The 21069-nt window shown below is 38.8% G+C and overlaps 1 protein-coding gene across 4 annotated transcripts in view; it reads right to left on the bottom strand.

Moving 5' to 3' along the window:
* Positions 1-21069, bottom strand: part of WAPL (WAPL cohesin release factor) — a 136441-nt gene that overhangs the window by 24428 nt on the left and 90944 nt on the right. For all 4 annotated transcript variants that reach the window (XM_085064162.1, XM_085064161.1, XM_085064164.1 and 1 more), the window contains 2 exons: positions 16663-16778; positions 2796-2891 (listed from right to left, as the gene is read on the bottom strand). In XM_085064162.1, the coding sequence (XP_084920288.1) occupies positions 2796-2891; positions 16663-16778 (212 nt within the window). The remainder of the gene's footprint in view (positions 1-2795; positions 2892-16662; positions 16779-21069) is intronic.

Genomic DNA, 21069 nt, shown 5'->3' with positions numbered 1-21069 from the left:
CTGTGGAACCCTCAGCAAGTACCCTGGTCTGGCTATTCAGCCATTGAGCCATTCCTGCCTCAGCCCATTCTGGCCTGCAGAGCTCTGCACCAGCTGCTCTGTCCCTGCCTGCCAGGGGACACTGCACTCCTGTCCAACCTCACACTCCAAACTGGGTCTGTCCTGCAGATAGAACACTACCAATATACATTTTGCAGCACCACAACAAATGCCACACAGAGCAATGAGAGGCATGGAGCAGACCTCAAACAGGCAGAGCACACTCTCAGGATTCTCTTATCCCTATTTGTGCTGTTAAATATTTTAGGAACATCACACCACAGCACAGAATACAGCAAAACCTGTTCTACAGGGAGTAGAGAACTTGATGTTAGGTCTAGAATAACTACTGACGGGTTTCCAGACAACTCAGGCAAGTATTACAGGTTTCTCCTCAACCTACTTTGCTCTATTAGTTTGAGGCTACTACAAGCTAAAGTGGCAGCTTATCTTCAGATTACTTCTTTGGCACAAATTCAGATATGAAGACAAATCACAGCTAAAAAGGCATACAGAAAAAAACTCCAAATGCCAAATTCTAAATGTACAAGTGCCAATGCCAGTGGGCTTTTACTCACCCTCAGTCTCTCAGTAACATCATGTACTTAGCTTCCTTACACAGAAAAATTAGAATATTTTATAAGCATGACTGAGGAAATGGAATTACGATGCAGGCATAGAAGATGCATGAATTGTTACTGCAGGGGATAGCTGGAGAGAAAGCCTTCTTGTGCACTGTACATTGACAGTCAAAATAAAAGCCAAAAGCAGCTGCTATATTACTGAGGCATTCTTTACATTCTGCCTCTATCATGTGTGGCATTTCAGTATTCACTCATTTAAGCACCAGTGGCAAAATGGTAATAAACCACCCTGAAAAACCGGTTTGGAGCACATACTAGAGGACTGATCTTATCAGTCTGTGAACACAGGAGCCACTGAAGGATCTCATCCAAGTCTTGGTTAATGGCTGCCCCTTCAAAGCAAACTCAAGGGAGCTTGGAGAGGCCCTAAGAGAGTACTTGGCATAAGCAGTTTGCATGCTGTGAGTTTCTCACCATAAACCTGAGACAGATTCCTCCCAACGTTTAGGTGACAAATCTCTACAGAAATTAAAGAGGCAGGATCATATGTGCAGGAACTACCACTGACCAATCAGATGAAGGCTCATTTACCTTGTAACTTTTAAGTCATACACATATGCAAATCAAGGTTAAAAAAAAACATCTGAAGTAACTTCTGATGTACATCATAACATTCCCCTCAGTGGTTTGTTCACCCAAACCTGTACCACATTTCTGAATTAATACTCTGATGGTTCCAGATACAAAGTGGGAGTCTGACAGAAGACAAAAGTGACTGTCTGAATGAATGATCCAGACATTTTTCTAGCTTGAAAGAGCCATATTCAAAGTCTGTCTGACAAGACTCAGACAAAATCTGCCTTTAAGTCAGCTATCAGAGTACTTCACAAAAATCAGTACCAGTAGATTCAGTAAGCAACAAAAGCTTCAGTTCAAAGGTACATTATTTAAATTGAGAAAAGGGTTTAGGAAAAACCCAGGGCTGAAATTTCTGCTCTCTCCTCAAACTCTAGTGGAAATGGTTATTTCCAAATCAGTTATCTGCATTTTCCAGGCAGTGCAGTTAACATCCAAAGAAGGCTGTTCAGAATACTGTGAGGAGGCAACCAAAAACAACCAGAAATCAAAGAAGTACCAGAACAGCACAGAGGTAGAATAAAAAAAAAAAAAAAAAAAAAAAAAAGCCCAAAACCCAAAAAAACCCCAAAACCCCACCAAAAACCCAACCACAAAAAAACTCCCAAAATTCAAACCCAACCCCAAACAACAAAAAAACAAAACTGACAAAAACAAGAAGAAAAAAAAAATCCCAAAAGAATGAAACAAACAAAAAATAAACAACCACAAACTGGTGACAACAACAAAAGCTGAAGACTTATCACTACAAAAATATCTAGTTTATGATTTTCTGCTCTCAGGCAAGTACTATCAGCAAGGCACCAAATGAAATTACATTTATTGACAATGTACAATGCTCTCTTAGTATAACCAGCAAGAACTTCTACAAATACAAGCCAAAGACACTGGATTCTCAGAATCTCAAAAAAGTTAAAAAGCAATAACTCTGAGTCTCAAAACAACTACTGACTTTTGAACAAGCAACTTCAAGAACTGCTTTCACCCTGGTCTATTTTTCATAGATATGCCTACATCCACTATGTTGGTGTCAGCATTTCTGACTGTACACAGAAAATGGTGTTTCTTTCATGGTATCTAAAGACTAAAGTCAGCAATCAGCATTACGCCATTAGAAAGAAAAAATAAATGAAACAGCTCTTTTCAAGTTTTTCCTTTTTCATGTGCAATTTGCCAACTTCTGTGGTCATTAGCAAGTTAATCCTGGGAGTTCTCTTTGGAGACAAAATGGAGTCCATTATTAGCAAGCTTAACTTCAGTAGATTAGGGAACATAACTTGAAGTATTTTTTTTGTAACTCTACATTGAAGTGATATGAAAGATCCTATTCTATAGTATTTCCATCAACAATTTCTTTTCTCTCAAATTGCAATGGCTCACATCACAAAGGGAACTTCATTCTGAATTACTGTGACATTACCAGCTAGCAAGAACTCAGGTTTAAAAAAAAAAAAAGAAAAGAGAAAGAAAAAAAGAAATCAGCGATTCTTGAAATGAGATTTAGCAAACTTGAGAAAAAACCAACAGTCTACTTACTGGGACACTGGGAGTTTTCAAAGCTGGTGGTGCTGGCAGAGCCTCAGATTCTGGCTGGTTCCAGTGTCTAGCATTATACACAGCTTTTGTGGGAGACTAAAATATAAAAAAACAAAGTTATTTTTTAAGTAGTCACTATACACTTAAAAAATTACTACAGCAATGCTGTAGCCAAACAAGGAAAATGAGCCTCATTTTCCCTGCTGTATTCCCAGCAACACAAGCTCTCAGTATCACATGTATTGGAAAATCATCAAACGTATCTGATGGTTTTACAGACACACAGACCCACCCAAGTGGCAAAAGACATGACATGTATGTATTTAAAGAGTTTTTCAGTGTTCCATCTCTTAAATTTATTCAAAGGCAAAAGGTCTGCAACCTTCCTACAGACAAAAACTGACAACTCTGGGGGAAAAAAACATGTTAGCAAACACCATGTCAGTAGAAATGTGACTAGGTTAGAATCAAAATGCAGAAGTGATACAGACTTTGATGCTAGGAGGAATAAAAACACTCAAATGAAATGCCTTAATCCATATTAATAAATTAAGAAGTCTTTTTTTGTGCTGCTTGAAAATGTGTCAAGGCAAATCAAAATGCATCAAAATTTACTGTCCTTGAATTTTTGGGAAACATAACATACTCCTCAGAGAAAGCAAAGACAGAATTCTATTTCTAGCACTGGAGTTTACCAATCTACTTCCATAATACTATTTTAGACTAATACAGCATTACAATATTCACAATTTCCCACCACGCCATGTAGCGACTAAGCTCTAAGTACCTGCTTTCTCACAGCACTTACATAGCGTTTTAAATGTGAAAAAATACTTTCAGATAAACATTTTCTGTCAAAATGTAATATCTCAATGATTAAACCCAAATACAGCTCAAGTACAACCCACAGAAAAGCTACATGTGGCAAGCTTTAGCATTAGCCAGGGACTGAGCACCATTCCACAAAGCGCAACAACGTTCTGCCATGTCAAAAGCTAAAAAGCCAAATTTCCAAGTCAAGGGTTTCTGTACTACTGCAGAGTAAAACTCTACTGTGTTGCATCCTTCCATTCTTGCTAAGAGAAAGCCCTAGCTAACAAAGTTCCAAGGAATATTAGCAGAATGAAAGCCTCAGCTTTGAGTTTTCAGAGCCCAGAAGCACTATACTATTCCAATCTGCAGACAAGGGAAAAGCTTCTTTCCCTCCCAGAGTGTGCTTTGATGTGGTTATGAGAAACTTGGATTGTTAAATTATGTTCTTAAAGCAGGGCTCATGTACCATTCATCAATATGTACACAGGAGGTATTATCTTAAGTTTCATCAGTTTTTGCAAAGAAGCTCTTTTAGACAGTATCTGTTCCGCTCAAAAAGTTAAACTGAGAAAACAGTTTCATGTTCAGGTACCACAGTTACAAGGGGACATCTGGGCCCACAAATACGAAAAGTGTCATACGGATCCCTATTTGAAAATGGTTAACTGGTGAAAAAATGGTTCAGATGTTAACTCTCTTTTCTCCTATACATCTCAGAGCAGCAACTATTTACCTGGAATGTGACTTTGGGTCTGCAATGTACAAAGGAAGGACAACTTACTATTTTTTTTTTTTTTTAATCAAGAAAGATAGACGTTCCACAAATATCTCCAATGGAAATGAACCACTGAGTGTTTTTGTTTCTTCAATTGCTCACAATTACTCCGCGCTTCATCTCAGCACATATTTAAGATTGGGAAGAGAGGGTATAAATTTCTGGGTGCCCTATCCTGGTGTACAGGATAATTCAAGGAAATAACACACTCTGTCAAGTAACCTGTATGGTGCAGGATATCACAGAATCACAGACTAGTTTGGGTTTTCCAAATTCCACACCTCTGCTGCACACACACAAACAGCAAGGAGGCCCAGCCCACAGGAAGCACATTCAGTGTTGGGAATGGAGTTAGAACAAAGCACACAAACAGCTGTGTCAGTGCAACCAAAAGCTCCACACAGCATTACTGTGTTTTCCTCAGCAGAGAGCAACAGCTGATGCGTAGGAAAGAGTTCAACAGGGCAAACAGATAAAAACAAATTCCATCTAAATACTCAGGGCTCACAGGCTTCCAAAGATGGCATGCTTTTCATTTAACAGTCAGAAAGGGGCTTTTCTTCCCCGGTTTCCCTTAATCCCTCACTAAATCAAAAGCTAGGGCATCCCAAAGTGTTTTGTGACATGGCACTTTACAACTTAAGCATTACTAGTGCAATAGAGAAAAAAGGCTACATTTTACATAAGAAAACAAGTAATGCCACCAATAAATGCCTGTTCTGAGAAAGGAGGACATCTTCATTGAATAGGTCTCCCGTAAGAGAGCCTGAAGTGTAGCTGGAAAGAGTAAGACTTAAAAACCTCAAATACCTATTTAGGTTAGTTTTAGCCACCATTCCTTGTAGCATCTTCCACTACTAGATCAGAAATTCTCTAAAAAAGTGATTTGCCTGTGATTCCATGCCTTCCCAGTAATATTTCCTTTAACACCCTACTGTTTGCTATCTGGTCAGTCACACTGCCTGCACACAGCTGATCCACCAAATACACTTGCAAAAATCCAACACTGCTTTCCAAAGAAATACGTTCTAATCAGTTCCAACATTATGCAGGGACTTTGGAGCCTCTCTTAGAACTCACATGAACTTTGACACGGCAAATACATCCCTCCTTTCCAACCAGCTCTCACAGCAACCTTCCCATTTTCCCTTGCAACACAGAATTAAGATGGATTTCCTAAACAACGGCAAAGAAACTGAGCCAATACTGATCAACCAGTAAGCACTGTGTGGACTTGCTCTGGATTACTGTGTGACAGAACTGAAGCCAGGAAAAGTATCAAAGATCAAATGAATGCTAGTGAAGAAAGACTTTTCAGAAGGGCTTGATCACAAAAGCAAAGAGGTTGGTTTGTTTGGTTTTGGGGTGGTTTTTTTTTTTTAAGACAATTCAAATGCTTGTGATAACAAGCTTCCCTGAACAAGCAACACTGATATTTAAGCAGCAATAATTTAAGAAACTGACTTTCTCTTAAAGACAAGAAAACCTTGCAAGTATTCAAATAATGCAGACTTTTCTATAATAATTCTTTCTCTCAAGATGAACTTACAATAGATTCAAGTGGAAGTACATAGCACCTTTGAATTCTGTGCTCTTAAGGCAAATAAGTTCTGCAATATTAATCAGCTGTAAGAGCTTCTGCTGAAGAGCAGAGGAGTTTCCTTTTTTTGTACATCTAGAACTGACAGCTGCTTACCCAGAGATACATGTCTGAAAGACTGCAAATATTCCAGGGAGGGTATAAGGCATATGGTACTGTGGGACTCTGCGTGTGGTTCTAGGGGTGTGAGTGGAGATACAAAACCAGAACTAACGCCAGGGATTTTACAAAATGCACAGAGCTGTCACTTTTATAAGATCATCTCCAAACGGCATCAACCATGGGTCATGCTTAGCCTCCCATCCCTGAAAGCCTCCAAGCTGAAATTTTCAAGAGCTGGCACTCTGCACATTCTGATGCAGCACTGCCTGCCATTTGTAGATGTAAGAATACAAGAAAATAAGAGCCAGGGACATGAGTCACACAGAAAATACTAGCAAAACGAGAAAAAGCATCTATTTGCAGGCAAGAATGCTTTCCAAGGTAGAAGACAATGGCAAAAGGAAACCCAAGAACATTTTTAACAGATATCCTGATAAATGAATTATTTGTATCTGAAGTGCATTCAGTAACATTGTATGCCAAATGCTTGTCAAAACAAGTTCCAAAAATACCCCAATAAACAAAATAGCTGATTTACCACCCTGTATTCATAATCATTAAGAGTACTACCCTATCCTACATGTCTCACTTTGAACAGGAAAAGGTAACAAGCATGTTATGCAGCACAGAAATATTCATAATGGACTGTTTCTTTTGAAAAGGGAAAGGAATGAACACTTGGAGCAATGAAAAAGAAATCATGCTTCAAAACAGGAAGATGGAGTATCAATTCAGCACAGGCTGAGCCATGCATATAGAACAGAAGAAAAGTTAATTTGGACTCCAGCTAAGGCAGCAGTTTCCAACTGCAGTTTAAAACCAGCATCAAGTCATTTCTCCAGCGCTCAAAATCTGAACTGAATCTCCATTATTTGGATCACAGTAGCAGATTAGGGCAAATAAATCCCCTCTGGGTACCATGGATCACCTAATTGTGAGTTGCTGTTCCATTTAAACACAAAACACATTATACACACACATAGACCAACAACTACAAGCTGTTAGGCAGACGAGGCTAAAAAGTATCAGCAGCAAACACCACAATGAGCAGGGGAAAAAACATCACTGAAGCTTTTCTTGCATCAAAGTTCAGAAGAACTGCTAAACGCTTTTTCTTCCTTGGAGCTCAAAAGGAGGTCCACAGGGCAAAAGAAGATGATGGCTCCAACACTTAAGTGAAACATGAAAACAGAACTTAAGTAACAGGACAATTTGATTAAATGAGATTCATTAACAAAAATAGCCACTGATGTTCTGTGTGCTGCTTATGCTGAGTGTACTCAAAACTGGTCAGCTCAGAAACAGAAGCCATATGGTTATGGTCACTAATTTGGCCTGAAACCTATGTTAAGCCTAATTAAAAGGGACAGGGTACAATAGTTTAGACATACCACCACAATACTGGAAACTCAATGCTTCATTGGAGAAAAGAAAATCCTGCACAGAACACCCTGGCTCAAACACTTCCAAGCACAAATCGCTCACACAAAATTCCTGCTCTCTTGGTTGCGAAAGGCAGAGACCCACAGGCAAACACAGCCACACGTGTCCCCCTCACCTCCCCCCGTTAATCCTAATCCACCCAAAGTGTATCAATCTTCTAACAGGAAAGCCTTACCAAATTGTATCTGCAATGCAATTCCAGAGGTCATGTGGCTGGGGCGTGCATACACCCACAGAAGCATTTCCATTTGGATCAGTGAAACACTGTCCAAATAAATCTCCCAGATGTCCTCAGTTACAAGACTGGGGTTTGCATCACTGAGTCTGAGGATGCCCCTCAGACTTCAGATGCCCCTCCAGGGAGCAACTACCTCATGCTAGCTGTTATGAGGCATTGCCTACATGAGGTCAAAATAAAGCTAATTCAAAGTAAAACCTTTGAAATGTGTGAAACAAGGACACTGGGCCCTCAACACCAACAGTTGGCCCCTCAAGACATACTCATGTTGCACTGTGCAATTATCAAAAGTACATCAAGTCAGACAGAGCTGAGTGAACCAACCATGCTCATGGAGTACACAGGAGCTGGGAAGACAATTTTGCATATTCATCTGCATACAAATTAAGCTCCCACTGGCAAATCAAACTGGTATATTTTAATCTCTTTGAACATTTTTTCCATTTTAGAACTTCCTACAGGACTGAGACCTTGCGCAATGTAACATTTATCCTACACAGCTATCCTGCATTGCCAAATTACTAAAACATTGAGTTAATTACTAGAACTACAAAACCAATGTGAGAAGTTTTTTGCAGGGAATGTGAGGGTGCAAGAGAGAATGTAGTTTCAAAGATACTTTAATGCATCTTTGCTTCTTGCCTTGGAGCTAATACCAGTAGGAACTGGAAGTAGAAAATGCCAAGTTTCCACTGTGACATTAAACATTTTCCATTCAACGTGATTTTTCTACTTCCCAAGAAGCGTAAGTATGCACAGGAGGAGAAAGATTTCCCTGCTTGTTTTACATTTGCTTCTGTTGTCTGTATGAGGACATAGCCTGTTATGTTCACTTTGCATCCCTACCCTTCCCAGACAAAGCTGGGTAACATCACTGTTGACACCACCTAGAAACAACAGCATTTCCAAGAAGAATGTTGCTGCCGCAGCTCTACATAACAGCTGCGCTGGAGGACACATGAGGAAGCAGTTTTGCCAGGTGGAAGGATCTCCACTTAGCATCTACCAGGACACCCACTTCACTACAGTTCAATAGGAAGGAGTGAGAAAAAAATAATTTTGATCAGTTTCAAATGATTATCTTGAAGTGAGGAGACCAACTCCTGGCATTTGCTTTCACTCTGAGATGGCTTCGAGGTGCTAAATCCCAACTCAATTTGATAAAATTACAGCAGCTATCTCACTCTTCATTTTAGGTGACTAATCTAAATACCTGCCAGTACTGACTAGTGTCCTGCTTACAAGCTTAAACATTAAGCATTGGCTTCTGTCTATTTACATTAATAATAATAATAATAAAATAAAGTCCCCAAATGGTAAGCACTTGGAAGCCAGTTCTAAATAAATATGCTTATAGAAGAATTTGTTTTTGCAAATGTAAAGTGAAATAATAGTATCTATATGAGGTTTTGGTTTTTAACAAATCAGCTATTTAACAAACAGATTTATTCTCACTTTTTATCATACTTGATTTTTAAAAAAAATTATTTTTATTCCAGCAATATAAAAGTTGCTTACCATACACAAGCTGTTTATAACTAGCTAGCACTTAGAACAGCTCTTGTTTACCATTCCAACAAAACGTATTCGGACAAAAATTCCCCACAAAACCCACTTCAGTTCAGGACTGGGCAGGTGATCTGCCAGAAGCATCAACCAGCAAATGGAAGGAATACACAGCAGAAGCAGCAGGCAGGCTGTCAGCTCTGCCCAGCACCGTTTGTCAGCCTGCTGACAGACTGACTGGGCTTAGCACTGAACTGAGACACGACAGAGATGTCACAGAATATTTCAATTGTCCAACTTAAGCCTGACTCCTCAATGGAATCAAAACAGCATTTGCCAAGTAATAACCTTTCCTCTTAAAAACAAGTAATTTTGACTTTCTAAATTAGGATGCAAAGAGCAGCTCAATGTGCGTAATTATCAGCAGTTTATTATCGCTGAAAAAAATGTTTAATTTCAACTGTTCATCCTTAGGGTAGGACACTCTTGAGCTAAAGGTTATGCAAGATGAAGACAAGCAGTTCTTCTTAAATGAGCCCTGGCCAGTCTACTCTGATCCAACCATTATATGTATGGAATATAGCAAAACTTTTGAGTTATGATTCCACTGCTGCTTTTTCAGGACTATTTATTTAAAACAAGCTATGGGAAAGTAATTAAGCAAAACCACACAGGTTTGTGCACTTAAGATAGGCTAATCTTCACATACTTTAAAGCTTAAAAATGACAGAAAAAAGAAAAATCTTTAAAAATCTAATTTGGGGAAATGCTGATTCATTTGCAGGCCAGCAAAAAGAAGTGTTACTTGCAGGGTGCCTTTGATAAACATCTACTGTAAAGTATAACACAAGCTAAGTGGAAAACTACAGACCACAGTGCAGCCTAGTTTCTGTCCCCACCCACACACATGTCATTGTCACATTAGCCCTAAGATTACTCAGCCAGCCCAGAGCCGGGCAAGGGTTCCTACTTCTCCAATTTCAAAACACTTTCAAAGACCAGCTATAAGCATTTCATCTTGAACTTCTACTTTACTTAGATCCAGCATTTGTTTCAAACTGGTATTTATAGTTCCTTCCAGTCAGCATGAAACACCAGTGGAGAAAGCTTCCATCAACCTGCAAAACATCTTTTATACCCTTAAAAAATCTATTACAACAAATCCTATTAGAAAATAGGTTCACATGTAGGTTTTAATTTTTTATATTAAGTTCATGTAAGTATTGACAGTGTCTGACAGTGCCTAAACTTGTAACAGGAGTATGGCAACTCAAGGAAATTAACCTCCTCATGGAAAGAAACTTCCTACAGGCCAAGAAAGATGCATTTAAATAACAGACTAAGCACTAATTGCAGATCAGACTGAAGTCACACAGAAGAAATGGTAGAAAATTTCCTCCTGGTTCAGCATTTGGTAACTAGAAGTAAGTATTCTTCACATGGTGTTGATTTAACATGTCCTTCCAACTTACCTGTCCGAAGACCACACTTGGAAATCTTTCACACATTTCTGTACTTTGTTGGGTACAGAAGTTACTCTGAAAACTTGACTAAAACATGAAAAGCAATTAACAGTTACAGGGTTATGACTGGCTCAAGTTTTTCTCTGGGATACAAAGTTCAGCAGCAGTCTGTTGGCTAAGCCATGTCTGAATTCAGCAATGCTTTCATTCATGTATTCGACGCTACTGTCATGACTAACTCTACTAATGTCACTTGATCAAAGTGCTGCATGTAATCCTGCTAACGCCGCTGTGTTTAGTGAGCATTTCTCAGTTGCAATGTTGACTTAACCAGGTTAAGATGACTTAATCTCTCTTCTTGGGTTCCCTCAACTGAGTAGATACAATAGTTTAGAGTCTCCCAGTGAACTGGACTGAGATTTCTGTTAAGTGTTTCCTTTTTAGTGAGTTATTTTTATAGCAATGCACAATGTTGGGAAATTGAAGGAGCAAGGCAACAGGAGTGAGCTGGTCAAGGAAAGGGAGAGCAAAAGCAGAGTAACCACCTGCCTCTGGCAGTATTTTTTGCCTGTTTCAGGTAAAACCAGTCCTTATAGTAGATGGGGCTCTATTTGGTTTGGGGTTGGGTTTGTTTGGTGGTTGTTTTTGCATGCATAATCCAAGAAGATCTCAGGGCAAATGCAGTCTACATTAGTGGAGTAACTTTCAAGCAGTCTCACTAGTAAAGTACTGTTACCAAAATGTTCCCAGGCACAGCAAGCAGTTAAAGTCAAAAGCAGCCACTAACCAGCACTAGGCCATGCCACACAGTAAGGCAAGAGAGCCCCATGGCAGGCAGACACCTGTCAATTATCAGCTAAACTGCTATCAGTTTGATCTAGCACATGTCAACCAAATCTGTCATAATCTCAAACTCTTGGAGCCTCATGCTGGCTGCCAGAAAGGAATGCTGTGAATTAACCCCAGCCGGCAACTAAGCCCCACCCAGCTCCTCGCTTACCCCCAGTGGGGTGAGGGAGAGAATCCAAAGGGTGGAAGTGAGAAAACACAAGGGTTGAGATAAAGACAGTTTAACAGGGAAAGCAAAAGCCATGAATGCAAGCAAAACAGAACAAAGAATTCATTCACCACTTCTTATGGGCATGCAGTTGTTCAGCCATTCCCAGGAAAGCAGGGGTCCATCATGTGCAACAGCTACTTGGGAAGACAAAGGCCATCACTCCAAAGATGTGTCCCCCCTTCCTTCTTCTCCAACTTTTTATATTGCTGAGCACAATGTCATATGGTATGGAACATTCCTTAGGTCACTGGGATCAGCTGTGCTGCCTGGGTCCCCTCCAAACCTCGTTGTGCACCCCCAGCCTCCTGGCAGGTGGGGTGGGATAAGGAGCGGAAAAGGCCTTGGCTCTGTATGAATCCAGCTCAGCAATAACAAAAACATCCTTGTACCACCAATACTGCTCTCAGCACAAACCCAAAAGAGCCCAAAATAGCTCCTCTGAAGAAAATTAACTCTATTCCTGCCAAAACCAGCACACAAATCCATGATCCGGTATTTGAATGGCCCAAAGGAAACACCACGATAATCAAGTTAGTGGCAAAGGGGTTTTTCCATACCTTTTCCTGTATAATCCAATGTATGCACAACAAGAGGAAGAAGCAAAAGCCCACTGATGTATTCCCATTCACTGGGTACATGTGGGGATGTACTCGCAGCTACAAACCTGACAGGTTTTCTAGAGCTAAGATTTCAACAAGTGAACTTAACAAATTCTCCTGGCATAGCAACAGGAGAGAGTAAGAAAAAAAATTAAACTAACTTAATTTATAAGCATTCAATTTGCATTTCAAAAGTGAGTAGTTAAGTGAAATACACCCATTTTAGCCGGAGTCAGAAGTCATTAAGCAATAATTTAACATTCGGGTTAGTTTTTAATTTGATCAGTGGTCCATGAATCACCACTGTAGACTGACCATCCAGTGAGCACCTTCTTCCTCATCTTACCAATCATAAAAAGCACATTTCATACTCTCAAGAAGATTTTTGTATTTTATGGGTGTTTAAATTGCACTGTATAGTAGCATGGAAGCTTCATGAAATGTACTCAGCGCAAAAGAAATCAACATCTAGGAAATTAATTTCTGAAGACTTGTTTCCAAAATTCATCTACTCTAAAGCATAGGAAAAAAGTCCTGATACAACACTCATTTAATCGAAATTTCGCGCTAGTTTGAGAAAATAAGACTAAGTCTGCTACCAGTCATGCCAGCTTGAGAGAGTTCTTTTTGTTCTGTTGCACCTCCTTTGTCTCCTTCATGTAGCTCCCTAAGTCTTCCCATGTCCCTCAGCAGCCCTGAAGAGCAGTAACAGAAAGATTATAGTTTGTCCCACCCTCCAAGGCCCCTTGAGCTCAAAGGCTCTCATACCTTTTAACTACGATTTGCAACCCTATCTAAATTCTTACCTTGAAATATTCAAAGGTAATTGGTATTCACCATGTCTAGGCTGGCTTCCTATGGCCACAGGCAGAACTAGGATCAGCATGGAGCTGCAGCTCACTCATTATATATTTCAAGAGCAGAGGGGCCATCCCAGAAAATGTGCTGTTCAGAGGACTTGGGGGTCCCTAGTCACATGCTGGACTACACAAACTCTGAACTGACACAAAACACTGAGTATCAATTTCTAGGGCTGATAGATCAAAATACTAAGACTGGGGATAAGCTAGTTCTCTTTTTCTTGCACTTTTAAGTCAGTCTTTTTTTCAGGTTCCTATTTAGAGAGGTACTTTGCATAAGACCACACAAAACCGTTCCAGAGAATTCCTACAAAAACCTGTTTGTCTTCATTTGCTGACTCTAGCTAAAACCTGTTGTGAAAGCAGCAGGAGCAAGAAATCTCAGGAAATCATTTTTATGCTCCTCATTTTCAAGTCTTAAGTCTGAGTAGTTTTGGACCATAGCAACAAAAATTTTCTTGTCTACATTATTGGGTTTGCCTGCTAATGGAGAAATAGTTTCATCTGTAGAAGGGGAACTAAGCTCAAAGGGGCCAGCAGGTGGGCGTATCCAGACTTCCCAAACTTACATGCTAGAGCACGAGTTACCCAACCAGTTGAATTAAAATTGTAAACAGCTGCAAACAAACTTCTGCAGATGTTACTCATGTATGCTTCACACCCATAATTTGCAACTCAAGTAATGCCAATATTTATGTACTGTAAGTACTTAATTATGTTGCTATGGAATGTAACACTCCTCCTGTAACTCAGGCTCAGAATAAAGGGGTTTAATTCACTTAAATGCATGGCTCTGGTTAAGACTTTACTTACCTATCATAAGGAATGTGGCTACTGCAACCAGGCAATGATTTCAGTCCTCATGGTAAAAGCAGCGTTTAGAAACACTGTTACTCACTAAGTCAATGGTGTTGATAATATTTTATTGTACACACACTCAAGAACTGTATTTTTTTCATCAGTTTCAACAACTGGACTTTAGCATTAGGAGACAATGGTCAGGTTTCAAAACCACAACCATGGGTGAGAGATCTGCTGAACACAAACTGGGGAAAATACTTGCGCTTTCTGGATCTGCTGAAGTTTAACAACAGCACCTGTTGCTTCCTGAGTAACAGAGCTGTTTACTTGGCAGCTCAGTCTGATGCAGTGTCACACCCCTGCAACATCACCACCTGGCAGAAAATAATTCATACTGTATATGCTAGTTCTGACATGAAAAAATAAATGGTGCTTAGACAGTGAAGAAGTTCCAGAGATTGTTTTTTTTTTAGATCATTATGATCAGGTTAATACTTTTAGTTCTTTTCATTCCCAGAATGAAAATTCCCTTAAGACACAACTAAGATTAAGAGTCTGTATCTATATTTTAGCAAGATAATTATAGCATCTCTAATTACCATCAGAACAAGCTTTACAAGCTTTTTTAGTAACTCCATCTAACAGCCGTATGATTAGAGAACATTAAAGTTCTGAATCTCAATTACAGCAACATCTACTTCTAGGTCCATCATATCACTACAGGGTCAAAAAAACTGTTTCATTCTTAACTTTCTCACTTGAATTAAGTTTATTCCTAACTGGGAATTTTCTAGAGTTGAAACCATTCTCTTATATAGTATGATATTGCTGTAAGGCTTTCCCTCACCCCATAATTTCATGATATATACATTCAAAATTAATTAAAACCATTTTCACATAAAATCTCAGGGATTTAAAGGATAAAAATTGAACAATAAACACATGAAATGCAATTATAGAATATTTGAAGCATATAAATACTTTAAAGAAAAAAAAATTCTGTATTTACCAGAATACCCAAAGCTGTTTTATGCTGGTAAAAAATACAGCCAAAAAAGTTACAGTTAAATTTACACTTCCTGTACTTCTGTTTCTCACTGTGCTGTAACATGTTCACTGATAAGAAGCTGAATTTTAAAAAACGATTATTTAATCAGCAGAAGCTAAGGAATTTTCATCTTCAAGATATACTATTTCAGTTCTGAAAACACCCTCCTCACTTATCCGACTTCAAACTGCAGGCAAGAGCTTCCCATTCTGTCCAAAGTCAAAGCCATTCTGTCCAAAGTGAGGTGACACTTCTTTTCCAAAGGGCATCACAACTGACAGGACCTACTGGTCATGTATCCTCCCACATGAAAATATTCCCTTGCATGTTTTGAGAACTGAAACAAATTTGTCATCCTTTCTCCAGCCACAGATCTGTATATTTACATGAAAAATCATTATATATCAACACAACTGGGGAGGTAATAAATCTTCTGGTCTGGAAGACCAAAAAAAAAGGCACCTTGAAAAATTATGTCAAGTGAAACTATCATGTAACACTAGTAATAAGTATCTTCATGAGAAATTATTAGAACTTCTTAGGAAAAATAAATTTTAAAAATTCTTAGAACTGTTGGATGGATGAACACATTCTGAACAAGTGCAGAGGACTGCTATAATAACATGCACCTGCCAGGTCTTGCAAAACCTATGGAACTCAAAGGGAAAGCAGAAATACAAGGTGATTTCCCTTTCTCCTACTGGAGCAGTTCTGGGTTGGAACGATGGGGAGACACAGACTGTTGTCACCAAGTAACAAGTTATGCACAAAGCTCATGAAAAGGCCTTAAGCATTGGAAATGGCTGTCCTGGAAATACAGGTCATAAAAGCTTCATTTAATGGAGATTACAGGGATCCCCCTGTTGCAAACTTTAACCTGGTAGCTAAACACAATTTTTGCTGTTTGAGGCTTTTAAAAACTGTGCATACAACTGAGTACCCTATAATGACAGGTAAGATAAACCACACCTAAGACTGACAATATGAAAAAGCTCTTTCCATGCTATGAAAGGGCAAATTCATCCTGCACAGTTGGGGAAGACTGGGGTGGGATAGAAGGTTACTTTTTTTCCTGACTAAGTCTCACTATACTAAATGCTGTAAGGGCACTTATCCTTATAAAGACAATACAAATGTCCAATCTGAAGTTTTAAGGAAAATTCAATCCTACCATATGATAGATATTTCTTGGGAGAGCAAAGAAAAGAGACCAAAAGAATCCCTCCCAAAATACCACCAAACCACAATATAAAATACACAGCATTTACTGATGCTTTGCTTCAAAAATCATCTCCAGGGAATGCATCTATGTTACAAGTCTGCTTCTGCATGACAGTAACGTGAAGCTGAAAAATGAAACTTTCAGTAATAAATATAAAAATTGTGCACTTGAATGTTTTTGTTTTTCTTGTTCAGGAATAATATTAAAAGCCTACATATGATCTCAAGTGCAGATATAAATTGCGACAAAAGCTCTGTTGCATATGTAAGAAAAAACATCAGTACTGAGGAGTTCATTAAGATAAGAACTTTGTGTTAGTCTTAGCATTATTACTCACCCGCTTTGGCCCACTAAAAATCTTCCTGGTGTTTTCCTTAGATTTATCACCTTGTTTATTTGTGGATTTCTTATTGCCTTCAAGCACACCAGATGCATCCTCTGAAAACTCCAGATCTGTTAAAGGTAAACATAGACATGAAACAAACATTTTAAAAGCTGTTGAAATGTTAGAGCATTTCTTGCATCTGATACAATTCCACATTATATATCCACAGTATAGCGTCTGAAATTACATAATGAACAATCCATCTTCATCAGAAAAATCAGCTTTAATGCCAAGCACAGTCCTGGATGCAGCTCAGGTTTACCGACTGGATTGCAGTAACACAGGAGCATGGCAAGGTCCACAGTCACAACTGTCACAGCACCTCTTGCCCACTGGGTAAGCTTCAGGCTATTACCTGTCACTCCATAGTCCTGCAAATCCCAGGTTCCCTTTTACATGGGCTTTCTTATGGCTGACTTACTCCTACAAGTCTGAACAGCAGATGAGTAGAACAGTAGATTGGGTTCTTCAAAAGTGAAAGATTAAGAGATTTAGAAGAACACACCACAATTACAGGACTGAAGAATTGATCTTCACTTCTTATGAAGGCAGTCTGTTTATATCTGTTTATTCTACTGTAAGCAGGAAAAAATATGGTCATCAGCTCAGGAAAGAGTCAGCTAGAAGGAACTGCTGACATGGCTTTTCAACAGACTCGATACTTGCCTCACCAGTAATTCCAGTCCCTAATCTTGGACTGTAAACCTACAATTCACTCATCACATTTAATTTTTGTCATTTTTCCTTTTTTGAACTTGTGTTGTTTTATTTGAAGCATTATCCTTTGGAGACAAGGGACAAGAGTTCACTTGGCACAAACCAGGAGTTACCACAAATTTCAAGATGGAAATAAAGACAGGCACAAAGAAGCACTGTTGCATTTGATAAACTGTTTAGAAAATGAATCTATTCCTGAGAAGCTGCTGCTGTTTGAAAAGTGCACTGCAAAACACAAGCAGGTAGGATGGGTTACCATAATCCCAAGTACACAGGGCCAGCCGAGCTGGGCAAGAAGGCAAGCAAAGGCAAATCAGGCAACCAAATTTCTAATGGCAATCTCAAGGATATGAAACTTGTCTGAGGAATATAAGCATTCTTAAAATAAAGCTCCGAAGTTTCCCAAATTGCAGTAAATTTCAACAGGCTTGGCAGCACAAGGACTGGCAGGATGCCTACTGGAAGACACCTCCTGGAACCAGCCTCTCACATTCCATCCCACCGGTTTGCAGTGTGGTTGTCCCATGTGAGCACAAGAGCCTAAGAACACAGCATCAGCAGCCCCTCTGAAAAAAAAAACTGACTTTAAAAGATGTGTGATAAAATTATTGTAACTGAGGGAAAATACTACAGACCAATTTTCATTAAATAAAGCAAAACTACTTCCAAATCTATGTAAAAGACAACTTAGTCCTTGCTGGAGCCAATTGAAGGAGTAAAATCAAATTGCTTTTATATACATCCTTATAAATCCTGAAATACTTTTGGAGAAGTCAGGCCCTGAATGCAAGTCTTGAAGTGAGACCAACAGAACTGGACCCTCCTACTATAGACTAAAAGCCAAAAAGTAATTTACTTGACCACAGCCCTTACAAACATGCAGGCCACTCCAGAAACACAAAATGTTTCACCCACCAGGTGAGAACAGTAACTCTGCCCTGTGCCAAGACTTGGCCCTGACATTGCCTTCAATAATGATTAACAGTGCTGTGGATCAACTAAGTCACAATTTTAACATCATTTTAAGTTTCCTTGCTTGAATTCTACTCCTATGTGATTCTAACTGTCCCATTTAAATTAAGTAGCTTTAAATTCATAAAAACTTTTTGATAAAAACATTTCAACTCCTACTTACAATAGGATTATTCTGGATTTTCTAATGCTGCTAGCACATCAAACACTTATTAGCTTTAAGTTAGATTACCTGGAATGTTTTTATGTGAGCAGTGCTTTTGGAGGCCTTCTAGGTACCCTAAAAGCACTCTGCATACCTTATCTTAGCAGATTTTAAAGTCTAAACTAAATAAGAGTTTGGGGGAGAAGTCTTTTGTTAACAGTGAGTGAGGCAAACACACAAGTAGTTTGGTAGGCAGCAACCGTACCAAAGCTTGTTTTCCACTGGCTCTCTCCTATATGGTTTTTCGGGGGTTTTTTTGTCCCTCACAGAGAAATTGGTCATATTGACGTTCTTCTCAATACAGGAGCATGTAAGGCCTTTTCTCCTCTGTCTAACCATTTTCAAGGCATTTAAAATCTTTGTGATAATTTGCCTGTATTGGCTAGAATTGGAAAGATGTTCAAACACCAACTAAGGCAACCACCACAGTAAATTTACTGGGGAACAACAACACAGCTTTGTTTTAGTGTCTTATGTTAATTCTGCAAAACGTTTTGAAGTCCAAACAGGACTCTGCCTTTCATGTAGTTATAACTGGCTTAAAATAGTCACCCAGTGAAGGTGATTCAGTTTTTGAGGAGATGTAAAGGAATTTAAAAAAAAAAATGGTGCAAGTTGGCTCACCAGAACTCGGCTGAATGCTAGATACTGGTATACAAAAGCTACATTATCTAAAAAGATTATAGGAATCTCATCTTGATCACAAAGGAAAAATGAATAGATGACACAAAGGTTTAGCTATTAGAACTGATTTACAAAGCAAAAGACTAAGCTGCAATACAGATTTCTCTTGGAAACACGAAAAATCCCACATTGATTACTACAGTCAAGTCAGTCACTTTCTTCCAGTATTAAAAGCTTCTCTTCACTGGAGTCATCCTGTACTGTGGTGACTGAAATGAGAAAAGTAAGTGTTTCAAATCCAGGAAAGTCTCACCAGTACTTTGAGCCCCTGACATTGTGGCAGAATCCAGCTGGGAGGCTCACAAGTCAAAGGGGCTTTTGCTTCACTGGGCTGCCACAGAGTAATAGGAGAGAATTTTAGATTGCAATGGCAAAATAAAAAGTAAACTTTTACTAGAACTCAACGCTTCAGCAAAAATCTAAGGCTAAAAAGGTTAGGAAGTATTTTCATTAAAAAGAGAAGTGTGGTAACAGCATCTATGAATTTAAAAGGTGGAGATTTTTTTCAGAGTTGGGAGTTTTATTTGCTTGGGTTTTTTTGGTGGTTTTTAACCACTTCAGCAGAAAACACTACCATATAAGTGAGCAACAGTAAATATCTTTCAGTTAAACACAGTCTAACCAAAATTGAATTTCTGTTTTGCAATTTTTCCTGCACTAAAAATATTGTTAGTCTTGTAAGTATTGTAGTCTTTGCTCTTTCTTAAACTTCATTTGTAGAAACATTTAAATATGTATGTTAAACTTTCCTTCTGTGAACTACTAGACTGGAAGGAATAGTCTTTATAATGTTCCATAACAAAATTTTTTTTAGATGTTTTAAATTAAGATTCTAAAATATGTTTCACAAAATTATACCTAGATTATGGCAAGTAACCAAATCAGTATTATGGCAAAGTAAGGCTGTAACAGAAAGCATCAAAGGCATTAAGTTGCTTGAAAAACTGATTATGCCATGTAACATTCTTTATGCACAGAACTCCAAAATCAGTCTTGGGAATTTCCAGGGCTGAAATTCAGAGACGCAGTCTGGCATCTCACCTGTCAACCTGGAACAGGAACACTGAATTTTTATCTGTGGATTTATTCATTAATACAAAAAAAAGAGCAGCACATAGAGAACTCAGGTAGTATTAGCACCTTTCAGTACTGTTCATCATTTCAGGATGGAGTTTTATTGTGCAAGATATTCTGATAGCTTTTTCTCAGGCTAAAAGTCAATGCTGGCATTTTTCATGGATACAGACATCACACTTCTCCAGCATGTAAAGACAATACCTCAGATCATTGTCACATTTTACTGGAACTTCAGGCTTAGATCCAGAATTTTGTGATCAATTCTCTGGCTCAGAACACTGTATTTAAGGACCTTAATATGATTGTTCTGGTGATCATGATGCTCAAAACTTGCAAAAGTCTGAGAGAAGATAGCACAAACTTTAGCAAGGAGTTCCATACACTTTAGGGCAGCATCAGACTCCCTATTTTCATAATCTGTACTACAGGACATCACCCTTTCAAATTTCAGAAGAAAAACTGCAAGTCAAATCTCACCTGCCTACAGCAGCGCTAACAGGAATCAAATGAGCAAAGGAGATGCAAAATAAAGGGGAAGTGTCTCTCAGCAGAGGCACTGAGAGGTAGCTCTTAGCTGAAGTGGAGAAGTGCATTAAGAACTAACAAAACATGAATTTACATCTCCCTGTGCCATGAAAATCTCTTAGGAAAATATTTCAGAAAAACACTCTGTCATAGCTCAGAATATAAAGGCCTGCTTGGTG

Source organism: Lichenostomus cassidix, chromosome 6, assembly GCF_008360975.1.
Source record: "Lichenostomus cassidix isolate B80296 chromosome 6, HeHo_3.0, whole genome shotgun sequence".
NCBI lineage: Eukaryota > Metazoa > Chordata > Aves > Passeriformes > Meliphagidae > Lichenostomus > Lichenostomus cassidix.
The sequence above is the reverse complement of the archived record's forward strand: the minus strand, read 5'-3'. Positions and strand labels throughout refer to the sequence as shown.